The sequence below is a fragment of the Phocoena sinus genome, chromosome 16, assembly GCF_008692025.1.
Source record: "Phocoena sinus isolate mPhoSin1 chromosome 16, mPhoSin1.pri, whole genome shotgun sequence".
In the NCBI taxonomy this organism is placed as follows: Eukaryota; Metazoa; Chordata; class Mammalia; order Artiodactyla; family Phocoenidae; genus Phocoena; species Phocoena sinus.
Genome location: NC_045778.1, coordinates 70,988,781 through 71,002,344, shown reverse-complemented (window position 1 = coordinate 71,002,344; position 13,564 = coordinate 70,988,781). Strand labels below are relative to the sequence as shown.

At 34.8% G+C, this 13,564-nt stretch overlaps 1 protein-coding gene across 1 annotated transcript in view; it reads right to left on the bottom strand.

The window, feature by feature from the left end:
• The window catches only part of CCDC172 (coiled-coil domain containing 172), a 50,270-nt gene that overhangs the window by 18,267 nt on the left and 18,439 nt on the right, over positions 1–13,564 (bottom strand). The window contains exons 3-4 of the mRNA XM_032607260.1: positions 4,944–5,060; positions 3,513–3,678 (exon numbers count right to left, since the gene is read on the bottom strand). Of these exons, the coding sequence (XP_032463151.1) occupies positions 3,513–3,678; positions 4,944–5,060 (283 nt within the window). The remainder of the gene's footprint in view (positions 1–3,512; positions 3,679–4,943; positions 5,061–13,564) is intronic.

Sequence of the window (13,564 nt, the reverse complement as noted above, 5' to 3'; positions counted from 1 at the left end):
TCAATCTTTTCTCTCTTCTTCAGATTGGGTAATTTCTATTAATCCAGCTTCATGTTCATTGGCTCCTCTGTCAGCTCCATTCTGCTATTAAGTGACATTTTAAATTCAGATATTGTATTTTTCAGTTCTAAAATGTTCATTTGATTCTTTTTTACATTTTATATTTTTCTGCTGAGATTACCTATCTTTTCATCTATTACAAGTGCATTTTTCTTAACTCATTGAGCATAGTTAATAAAGCTGCTATCAAGTTTTTAACTCCAATATCTAGATCACTGTGGTTTTGGCATCTCATTATTTTCTTTCGACATTAGGTCACGTTTCACTGATACTTCACAGGTCAAGGAATTTCGGATTGCATCCTGCACAGTGTGAATATCATGTTGTCGAGATTTTGGCTTTTTTTTAAATACCAGCCTTCCTAAATGGGTGTTAAGGAATAGCTCATTGTGGTTTTGATTTCCTTTTCCCTAATGACTATTTAGGTTGAACATCTTTTCATGAGCTTACTGGACATTTCTTTGGAAAAATGGTCTATTCAAATCCTTTGCCCATTTTTTTTTTTTTTTTTTAAATAACTTTATTTTTGGCTGCATTGGGTCCCCGTTGCCGCGCATGGGCTTTCTCTAGTTGCAGTGCACAGGCTTCTCATTTTGGTGGCCTCTCGTTGTGGAGCACAGGCTCTAGGCATGCGGGCTTCAGTAGCTGTGGCACATGGGCTCAGTAGATGTGGCACACGGGCTTAGTTGCTCCATGGCATGTGGGATCTTCCCAGAGCTCGAACCTGTGTCCCCTGCGTTGGCAGGCGGATTCCCAACCACTGCTCCACCAGGGAAGTCCCTGCCCATTTTTTAACTGCGTTTTTTTTTGGTTTGGTTCGTTTTTTTTGGTGTTGAGTTATGGGTTTTTTTTTAATATTCTGGGTATTAATCCCTTATCAAAGATATGATTTGAAAATATTTTCTCCCATTCTGTGGGTTGTGTTTTTACTCTCTTGATAGTGTCCTTTGATGTACAAAAGATTTTAATTTTGACCAAGTACAGTATATCTATTTTTTCTTTTATTGTCTGTGTTTTCAGTATCCAAGAAATCATCACCAAATGCAATGTCATGAGGTGTTTCCCACATGTTTTCTTCTAAGAGCTTCATTATTTTTTTAAGTTTACGACTTTGATCCATTTTTAGTTAATTTTCATACATAGTGTAAGGTAAGGGCCCAACTTCATTCTTTTGCATGTGGTATCCAGTTTTCCCAGCAGCATTTGTTGAAAAGATGGTCCTTTCCCATTGAATGGTCTTGGCACCGTTATCAAAAATCATTTGACACAAGGGTTTATATGTGAGCTCTCTATTCTATTCCATTGTTCTATATGTCTGTCTTTATTCCAGTATCACACTGTCTTGATTACCACAGCATTTTACTAAATTTTGAAATCAAGAATTTTGAGTCCTCCAACTTTGTTCTTGTTTTGGCCATTTGGGATCCTTTGGGATTCCATACAAATTTTAGGATGGGGTTTTCTATTCATGAAAAAAATGTTGTTGGGATTTTGATAGAGATTGCATTGAATCTATAGATTATTTTGGATAATAATACCAGAGTAGCAATATTAAGTTTTCCAATCCATGAACATGGGATATCTTTCCATTTATTTAGGTCTTCTCTAATTTCTTTGAGTAATGTTTTACAGTTCTCAGTGTACAAGTCTTTAATCTCCTTGGTTATTTTTTTTCTAAGTACTTTATTCCTTTTGATGCTATTATAAGTGGAATCTTGAAAGATTGCTCTTTGCTAGTACATAGAAATGCAACTAATTTGCAACTTTGCTGTATTTATTAGCTTAAGCTATTTGTTTTGCTAGTTTGTTTGTTTTGTTTTTTTTTGTGGAATTGTTAGGTGGTCTACCTATAAGATTATGCCATCTGGGAACAGAAATAATTTTACGTCTTCCTTTCCAATTTGCATGTCTTTTGTTTCTTTTTTCTGCCTAAATTATCTGGTCAGAATTTCCAATACTATCATGAATAGAAGTGGTCATATCCATGACTTTTTAAAGAAAGGTAGTTTTAGAGTATCTCCTAATGTTAATACCTATTTAAACTTGTGTTCTACACCTGTGATCATTAAATAGCAGCAAACATGAATATTATCTAAGGGACTTAAAAAATTATGTTCCATATCCTGATTCAATAAATCTGAGATGAGACTCAAGCATTTAATATATTTTTTTAAAACTGCCCAGATGTGTGCCTATAGTTAAGAACTTCTGTCCTACAATCTCTACCCAAAGCAATTTATCTCTGAGAACCTCATTTCCTTCATCTATAAAATTAAACTAATTAAAAGTATAATCCCTATATTTTTAAGGATTTAATTATGTTCCCGGTAGCATTCTATGTACTTAAATATTATTTCATTGAATCCTCACAACAACCTTGTTAAGGTCATTATTGTTATCCTCCGTCTTTACAGATGAGGAAACTGAGGCAAAGAAAACTTAAGCATCTTGCCCCAAATCACATATTACTCTCTGCTGGTTCTCTCCTTGCCTTCTTTGACATCTCTGTCTCATTCTTCTTCTCTTCCTTTCCTTAAATGCTATGCTTTCCCAGTTTCTGTCTTTGGTCTTTGGTCCTCCTCTATGTTCCCTCTACATGTTCCCTTTGAATTATGTCACCAACTCCTCTGTATTCCCAAACCCAATACTCTAGCTCTGATCTCTCTTATCAGCTTCACGACCAAATTTCCACCTGCTACCTGGGCATTTCCACCTGTTTATCCCATAGACATCTCTAACTAAAACCACCTGAAATAAAACTTAATCTTTTTGTCCAGAAAAGGCTATAGTTCACCTCCACCTCTGCTCTTCCTCCTGGTACCATATTCTACCCAATCTCTTAAGTTTGAAAACTATGATTCATGCTTGACTTTCTATATATCTGTTTACATTAATCAGTGATACAGTCCTATCATTCTTCCTAAACATCTCTTTAATTCATTGTCTCCTCTCTTTGGTAACTTCTTTAGTTCAGGATCTTATCACAAACTGCAATAAGGTGCATACTACTGTTTGAGATGAAATTCTCCCCACCTCGCTGTGTAACCGTGTTTCCTAGTTTAAACTGGATTGATGGTAAAATGAGGATCACAGCAACAGTATTACCCTTATTATAGCTTCTATCACATTTTACTATAAACATTTGCTTATGGATTTGATCCCTTCACTTTTTAGTTTTACATCTCCAGGACCTAAAAGAGTAGCTAACACACAACAGACAGTAAACAGATTTGATTGCTAAATAAACGACCAATGCTCATGTCACATCTACTTCTAAAGAATTTGAGACTGCTCACAATAAAAGATACATACCATTAAGATAAAAGTAAAAGAATAGCTATGCAATAACCCAATTTACTTATGAAAAAGTTAGATTTCTGGAAAAACCATTAATTCAAAATAAGTTGCTTTCAATAATACTAGATAAATGAGGTGGCACTATGTATTCATACCCATTTTCAGAATGTTTGCCTCATTTTCTAAGTCAGATATTTGAATCTTGACATTTTCTTTCATCAAAAGCTCTCGTTTCTTTGTTATTTCATACTCATTATTAAAGTCTGTAATTTCCTTAATAAATTTATCTTCCTCCTCTGTCACTTTTCTTTTTGTATCTTCCTGAAAAACGGAAACAAAGGAACAAATATAGGTGTTAATTGCAACAATATTTTTCCTTAGTGATTTAAAATGCAATCATTTGGAAATATTAACAACAAAATAGAAAATTATACTTCCTGGGATTAAAATGCTTTACTACTCCAGCAATATTAATTAAAAAACTGAAGTTATTACATAGTAACAACCAACTATATTCATGTGAAAGATTTACCCTTAATGTTTTAGGACAATTATTGAGGTAGAAATTCTACCACCCATCATTATGTTTGCATTTGTTTGTGAATTAAACTTACAGCCATGTATGCCGTTTTTTCATTGCAAATGAAAAAATTCTACCACCCATCGTTATGTTTGCATTTGTTTGTGAATTAAACTTACAGCCATGTATGCCCGTTTTTTCATTGCAAAATGGGTGGTAAAATAATTAAATGACCAAAGTTGAAAATGAAAGTCTACACGCAAAGGAATTACTGTCTTACAGGATAAAAAAGAAAAACAAAAAAGGAAATCCAAGAAAACGTTTTAAAATTTAGACAATAAAGGTAAAATTATATATTCATTTCAAATTCAGTTCTAAATAATAGCTACATTTCATGCAATGTCAATATGGAGTAGAAATAAGAATTTACAAAAACTTTAAACAATGCTAGTACCTAAACCTTTTGACAATGGTAGAACCTAAACATTACTACATTTTCCTATTTTTTTTCTAAGAAATGTAACTAATTATAAGCTACATTTGGAAACTGGCCATGTCATTCATAACCATTTGGTGGTTGATTCTGACTTTAGATATATATTTTAAAATGCATTTTTTTCAAAATGTCAGTTAGTTACAAATCATATTCCTAAACTGTCCTTATCATTTAAAACTACTGAGTCTGTTGGCTCTGACTTATGATAAAAAGATAAACAAAATCTATCTTTTCACCCACATCCATTAATATGCCTAAAGTGTGAACCTCTCTGCCTTCCAAAAGCATTAAAACCAAGGTCTTGAAGCCTGAGCAATTCAAATCAATTTCACTATTTCTTGTATGCTTATTACAATTGCAAATAATTTCTATACTGCATGCTGCCAATAAAATTCTTTCAAACTATATTACTCTACCAACTGGTTTAAAATAGCACTTAATAATTTTCCATATCTGAACAGGACTATCTGCCAATATGCATACGTTTTTTCTAAAAGTACACCTAAGTATATTTTAATACTTTTTGATAGAGTTAGTGAAATAAATTTTTCTAAGTGGCTGGAGACTTACAAACGTTTGGAGAAGCATATTCCTTTGGCTTGTAATTTCACTGCACTGTCTTTCTAAGGCATTTTCATGAGTTTTCAAAAGCTGTAAGAGGAAGGCTTTTTCAGAAAACTGCTGAATCTTTAAAGTAAAAAAAAACAGAAATCAGAATGAAACAATTAGACATCTTAGGGTACCTCAGTTAATAGAACAGATCTGTATAGTATAAAATTTTTACATTAATCTTTAAAACGCAAAATAAAATTCACATTAAACATCTTACTTTATATGCTCTACCTTAAATTATTTTATAAATGCTTTATAATTATAATTTTTATAATCTCTTCCCCTAATAAGACTATAGGCGCCTCAAGGGCAGAGAATATGTTTACTTTTTCCTTTCTAATACCTAGCACATTTTGTACCTTAGGTACTAAAGCTTTTTGATGACACACATTGAAATCTGCTTTAAGACAGCTTGTTTTAAAGAACAAATTTCTATTCTCATCACTTACATGAAAGATATGGATGAATAAATCATGAATAATCAAATTATGAGATAAAATCTAAAAACCACAGGCAAAAACCTAGTCCCATGACTATAGTTATACCAAATAAAACACAAATCTGCTAAAGTCTTCAAATGGGTTTTGAGAACTCATTTTTTATTTTAGTACCTCATTTGGTTCTAACTAGCAAAGGATAAAATAAACATTAATATTAGATATGTAACTGTTATTTCATTTGGGCTGTAAAGAATAGCATCTCTTGAGACCATGAACATTGAAATGAAAGTCAGGAAGCTTTAATATATAAAAGCTAAAAATGATGCCAGACTGGAAATAATCTTTCCACTACATTCAGTACTGGCCCTCATAAGAAACCATCACTTCAAATCTGGGGCTGTTCCCATCTCCACAGAGAAAAGGAAAAGGAAATAAATCCAACTGAAATTGCAGAAAGCATGATTTATGTTAGCTGTTAAGAACTTCCTCAAGGTTAGAGACAGGTTGTGAAATCTCTGTCCCAGAAGATATTGAATAATAAAGAGCTTAGGAATAGTTTAGTCCAGAGGCAAAGGGTTGGCCTAAAAGACATTTTGAAATGATATGGCTAAAAAGCCCTAGAAATACTGGCATTAAAAAGAAAGCTGCTGAAATAAAACAGAAAATATGATCTTAAATTTATTTAATATCATAGCCCATCTGCCCATACCTTCAGCACTTGGTGCTGATTTCATCAACTTTATCTTAAGAAAGACATCAACAAAGATTAGAAAGGTGCAATTTACATGACCAAAGGAATTCAGAAAATACTTTCAAAATTGGGGGAAGGGAGAATGGGCAGTTAGTATTTTACTGTCTGAGAAGACAGAAATTAGAAAACATATGGTCTGATCTATAAAATTATATAGGAACTGGTAACAATGGTGAACAAGAGTACGATCATGAATTTTATCACATTTATTTTGAATAAGAAAATACTTCTGTGCTATTTAGTATATATTATATAAATGAAAATAAAATGAGTTCCAGAGAAGTAATACCTTAACAAAGGTTATATAATTAATTAGGGGCAAACCCAGGACTAAAGTTCAGGTCTCTGACTTTATTGCTTCTAAATCATGATACTAATATGTAAATATTAGAACTATTTCAAAGTAGTAAAAAGATACTTTTGGTACTAAAAAGGGACTTCAGTCTCTGACAACAGCATAAATTGAAAGTATATAAGTTTAAGAGACAGAAAAATTACCAAATACTAGGTCCATCAGAATTTATTGAGAAAAGGTTGCTTGCAGTATATTCCTAACTCTCAGAGTTGCAATTATGAACAATACCATGAATGTTTACAAAAATGCTTTGAGACCAAATATCAGGCTAGATAAATTTTGGTTTAATCCAATTAGGTATTTCATGTAATATGCCTTTCAGAATCAAAATTCCTAAATTCTGATTCTGTTTCTACCACTGATCTGTAGTCAAACCTGCACTGAAAACCAAAAATGGAGAAAATATTATTTATCAAACTAAGGAATTTTAAAATAAGACAAGCAAATTTATCACTCGAATTCACAAAAGCCTTATATTAAGGACTCAGAAATTAAGGTGCTCTGTTTCCAGCTATCACTAAGACCTATAATTATCAATGAGCTCATGTCTTCTTTCTTAAAAGGGAAAATAACAATTATTAAGGAGAGATATTAGACATATTGGCATTTAATTGGAATGTTTTACCATAACCTGAAAAGATGAAACCTATATACCCCAAATGAAAATCAGACTGCTGTTCAAAAGATCTATAAGAAGGGTAGAGCTATAATTTTCCTCCTCCCTAAAATTCTACGTAAATTATCCATTTTGAGGTTTTTTCTACTTCTTTGTTTTCATTCTTATTATTGGTGTACTCTTCATTCTTACTGTTTTACACTCTGTCTTTATCTTTTACTCACACATTTTCCTCTTTTAATCAAGACCTAAAAAGCCCCAGAGAATCAATAACTACAGAAAGATTACAGTAACATTAATTTTTAAATTTACTTAGGATCTGTGATGAAAACATTTAATGCATAATGGAATTGGCAAGTAGGGAAAAGAGAGTAATAGAGAAAGAAGCAGGACTTTGGAAAAGCTCAAGTTAGGAAGGTCAAGAAAGAATAGATTGCCTACGCTGACTCACAAGTTGAGGAAGGCAGTTAAGTTATGGTTGCAGAAACTACATGGGGTCTAATATTATTAGACCTTCTATTTTAATGGAACTAATGGGACAAACGCCTTAGGATTTATCCAGTTCCACTCTACTATAAGTTATTAACTCTCACTACTAAAAAAAGCTTTTCAAGATCACCTATTTGCAGAATGTGTTTCTCATTGTTCCTTTTGTTTTTCCTGTTATCACAACTCATTTCTTAAATTATTTTTCACATTCTTGCTTTTGAAAACCAGACCTACTGATGTATAAATATTCCAAATATAACCTGAAGATGATAGGATCACAAGATGAGGTCATTTCACAGAATAAATTATCATCAGAAATCTCTCTCACCTTTGTTTTGCCTCAAAAGTGATGGGTAGGAATCAGAATTGGGAAGATACTAGAAGAGATATAAAATTGTGATTTAAAAAGATATTTTTGAACTTATCTGAGTCAGGTTTGAATTGAGGCACTATCTTATATCCATGGTAGCCTGGACATCCATGATAAATAAAAACTTAAGAAACTACTGGCTGTATCTGCTAAATTACCCAGGGATCTCAAGGGGCTACAAATGATAAAAAGAAAAGGATGGAAGGTTCAAATTTCTCTTTCTAATCTCTTTCCTTCCTCTGACTACAAATGAAATGAAAATATTTGCACGCAGCCTTAAAGTTATATGCTAGAATCAAATAGCCAAGCGTTGTCAGAAAATATTGCTGTTTTGGAAAATTTTAACTATAACAGTGCCAACACTCTGGTTAATTTTACTTCCCCTTAGAAATAAACATTTCTTTTTCCCTTTCCCTGTCTTATTTTTCCTGGGATATTTGATTTTTCAAAAGAGCTTATAGTTTCCCCAGTCAGCTGACTTATCTGGTCAACTAGGTCAGTTTTCAGCATAGCCATGATTTGTGACTCTGCACCACTCTTGCTGCTTGGGCACCCTTAGGTATTTTTCTACCAGAATAACTTGAAAGTTGAGAATGACTGAGGATTTGAAATTAATGTTTGGGTCCGAGTAAGCAAAGTACAAAGTACAATCTACACTTTGTCGTGGCTGCTGTTGCTTAAAATAATTTCAGGCTTTAGGAACTGGTATTTTGCTGACTAAATGCTCTGCCCAAGAGTAAAACAGGCAACACTACATAAGAAAACATCATGAAAGTTAGGTGGAAGATTTCACATTCGTAATCACAGCAACTGGGGAAAGAATGCGTTTGTTATGACTAAGATAAAGATGTTTCAACACTAGAGTACATCAGTGAACACTGTATCAACTACAGATATTAACTTTTTAAAAAACAGATCTATTTTTTATAAATATATTTCTTAACCACAGATGCAATGCTTAAAGAATAACTCACTATGACACAGTAATCCTAATATAGTAAGCAAGGAAGGTTCAATAGTAGTAAATATTAGTCCTTTTAATGGCTTATAAGGCTTTACGTGATTGCACTCTTATTCCCTCTCTAATCTAATCTTCTACCAGTTTCCTCCTCAATCACTCCTCTCTAGCCACACTGGCCTCCTTGTTATTCCCCGAACATCCAGCCTCACTCTCTCCTCAAGGCCTTTGCACTGGATATTCTATGCCTGGAAATCTCTTTCCCCAGATTCCTCATGGTTCATTCCTTCATCTCAGTCAGGTCTTGGCTCATCTCTCATCTTTTCATTAAGGATTATCAGGATGCCTGATAAGACCACTGCTATTTACATCTGTCCTGGCAGTTCTTAATAATGCAATATGTCAAGAATAGGAACAAGAGATAACAATTATTTAAAAAGCTGGCACACAATTCTCACTCTCTCTTTTGTTTGTTTGGGCAAATGTGATTACTGTGTACCTAATAAATCCAAGAAAACCTACTGAGAAACTTAGAAATAGAGAAGAGTTCAGTAAAAAGGTTAGTAACAAAATAAATACCAAAAACTAGTATTTTTTCTATTTATCAGCAATAAATAGAAAAAAGCATGGAAAAGATCCCATTTACAACACCAAAAACTAAACAAAACACAAATAAACTTAACATGAAGTATGTGGGACCTATATGAAAAAGCCTGCATTGAGGAACATAAAAGAAGGTATAAATAAATAGAAAGATATGCTATATTCTTTTTTTTTAAATAAATTTATTTATTTATTGGCTACATTGGGTCTTTGTTGCTGCACGTGGGCTTTCTCTAGTTGCAGCGAGTGGAGGCTACTCTTTGTTGCAGTGCGCGGGCTTCTCATTGCGGTGGCTTCTCTCGTTGTGGAGCACGGGCTTTAGGTGTGCGGGCTTCAGTAGTTGTGGCACGCGGGCTCAGTAGTTGTGGCTCACGGGCTCTAGCACACAGGCTCAGTAGTTGTGGTGCACGGGCTTAGTTGCTCCGTGGCATGCGGGATCTTCCCAGACCAGGGATCGAACCTGTGTCCCCTGCATTGGCAGGCAGATTCTCAACCACTGTGCCACCAGGGAAGCCCTTATGCTATATTCTTGAATGTGAAGATTCAGAGTTGTAAATATATCAGTTCTCCCCAAATGAACTTAGTATAATCTTAATTATAACCCCAATACTTTTATTTTGTTGGAACTTGAAAATATGATCTCAAATTTATCTAGGAAAACAAAACAAAACAAAAAAAAGAATCAGAAAATTCCTGAAAAAAAATTGTCACTCCACAGGGTCAAAGATATTTTAAAGTTAATGTAATTAAGTGAATATGATACTGGTGCCAAAACAAATAGATTAACAGAATAATATAGAATATCTAAAAACAAACACAAATATACAGTTTCACACATATATATATATATTGCACACACACACATATATATCATAGTCAATGAGAAACATGTGACATTTACCCAGGCAAAAACGGAGAATCATTTTAATTTAAAATATTAAAGAAAAAAAACTGTAAAAGTACTGGAAAAAGACATTGTTTAAACAATGAATTTCAAAAACAAACAAAAGGATTAAAAATTCTAGCAACATAAACATTCTAAATTTTGATTAAAAAAATCATAAAAAACCAAGCTACAAATAATAAAATTTGCAACAAATGACAAAGAAAGGGTAATATCTATAGCACGTAAAAAGCTAGAATTCAGGGCTTCCCTGGTGGCACAGTGGTTGGGAGTCCGCCTGCCGATGCAGGGGACACGGGTTTGTGCCCCAGTCCGGGAGGATCCCATGTGCTGCGGAGCGGCTGGGCCCGTGAGCCATGGCCGCTGAGCCTGCGCGTCTGGAGCCTGTGCTCCGCAACGGGAAGGGCCGCAGCGGTGAGAGGCCCGCGTACAGCAAAAAAAAAAAAAAAAAAAAAAGCTAGAATTCAGTGAGAAAAAGACAAGGAAAGGATATAAATAGGCAAAGCACAAAGTAAATATGAACAATCTGAACAAATGAAAAAATATAAGTAAACTAAAAAGTTCAAATTAAAACCATAAAAGATGCCATTTTTCTTGTATTTGTAAAAAAATCAATAATTTCTATTGTACAAATAGTGATATTGTGGGAATATAAACTGGAACTTTTCTGGAGGACAATTTGGAAATTTTCAAGAGCTTTAAAAGTACACTTGATCCTTGAACAACACGGAGGTTAGGGGCGCTGACCCTTGCTGCAGTCAAAAATCTGCATATAGGGACTTCCCTGGTGGTGCTGTGGTTAAAAATCCGCCTTCCAATGCAGGGGACACGGGTTCGAGCCCTGGTCCAGGAAGATCCCACATGCCACGGAGCAACTAAGCCCGTGTGCCACAACTACTGAGCCTGTGCTCTAGATCCCGCCAGCCATAACTACTGAGCCTGCGCACCTAGAGCCCGTGCTCCACAGCAAGAGAAGCCACCGCAAGGAGAAGCCCGCGCATCTCAACGAAGGGCAGCCCCCACTCACCACAACTAGAGAAAGCCTGCGCGCAGCAACAAAGACCCAACGCAGCCAATAAATAAATAAATTTATTTAAAAAAAAAAACTGCATATAACTTTACAGGTAGCTCTCCATTTCCACAGTTCTAATCCACACATTCAATCAATCAGATCATGTAGTATTGTTGTATTTATTTTAAAAAATCCTCACATAAGTGGACCCATGCAGTTCAAACCTATGTTGTTCAAGGGTCAACTGTATCTACCCATTGACATCGCAATTTGATTACTAGGACTTTATCCTAAAAACATAAGTGCACACAGATGTATGTATAAAAGTATCATCACAGTGATATTAATAATAGTAACTAGTAATAGTAAATATTTATCAATAGAAAACTAGTTAACTAAAATATGGTATAGCCATTTACTACGCTACCATTAAAAACTGCTTATTTAGATATATATTTACTAATATACCCAGGGTATAGTGAATGGAAAAAAGCAAATCACTTAAGAAAAAAAAAAATACATGCATTTAAACAATTCTGAAAGAAAACCTATGAAAATATTAACTATATGGCAGAACTATAGGTGGTTTTCACTCTGCTGTTTGCCTATCTCTATCTTTTGAATATTGCAATAAACAGGCATTACTTTTATGAAGAGTTAAAATAACAGAGCTAGTTCAATTCAGCAAAAAACAAACAAAAAACTGCACGTTCACCAAATATAATGGTGTAAGATCCTCAGAATTTCCCAGGAATATAATCCACTCTTCCAGTGGGGACATAACCAAGCACTGAGAGGAGTGGGAGCTCAGAATAAAGAGGAAAAGAACATTTTAGAGTGACAGCCTGATCTACTTTCTTACTGTGATGGTCACATATCTCCCATTCCTTCTGCTTTTCTGTCTTCTCTTGAGGGAAATTGATTCGAATTTTAACCAAGGAAAACTGGACTATATTTTAAAGTCATGGAACTAGTTTTAATCAAAGAAGCTGAGGTAGGCAACCTTTCAACTTATCTTGAAGTATTAATTCAGGCAATAACAATTCATAAGACCACACAAGTACCAAAGGCTATATGAGAAATTTTTCCTGCAGCATCAAGATCACAGGCACAGCTGTGAATAGCCAGTTTGCCTTTGACTGTTTCCATACACCTTTGCTGAACCCATCTGGTGTTCCAAAGTCTACAGATAACCTACATCTACCCTTCTCAAAGTAACCCTCCATCTCCAAAATTTTTCTTCGCCTTTTCCTCAGAAAAAACCCTCCCATTTCTAGAGAACTGCTGATTCAGCTAGATATTAATCTGATTACGGAAAGAAGGGTAAAGTACAAATACTAATAGGCCAAGAACATTCTGTAATGATACTTTTTTTTTTTTTTTTTTTTTTGCGGTACGCGGGCCTCTCACTGTTGTGGCCTCTCCCGTTGCGGAGCACAGGCTCCGGACGCACAGGCTCAGCGACCATGGCTCACAGGGCCCAGCCGCTCCGCGGCATGTGGGATCTTCCCGAACCGGGGCACGAACCCGTGTCCCCTGCATCGGCAGGCGGACTCTCAACCACTGCGCCACCAGGGAAGCCCATGTAATGATACTTCTTAATCTGAAAGACTCTCACTGGGGAGCTACTTTGAAATAAGGTGACTTCTGTGCAAATTTGGCAACTTAGGGGGCAGGACCTCACCTTACCTATTACTACATCTTCCTGTTCTGTCGGGATATAAAACAATGTAATGCTGAGGGTAGTGGTTTTTCATGTACTGCTTTTAATGAAAGATCTATAAAAGTCACAGATTCTTTAAAACATACATTTTCCTCCTCATAATAAGAAAACTTGGCACACGAGCAAGAAAAGATCACACCTCAGTCCAGTATTCCATAATAACACTAGAAATTGGGTTGGGGATATTCACATCAAGCTGTCAAACAGTTTTAGTTTTAAGAAGACAGTTCATTCTTCAAGAACTCAAGAAAACAAGAATGGGACAAAGAACAATTTATATATTATAACTGTTGGCAAAACGTAAGTCTGAACACTTCTCACAGAATAACAACATACACTCTACAAAAATACCGTCACA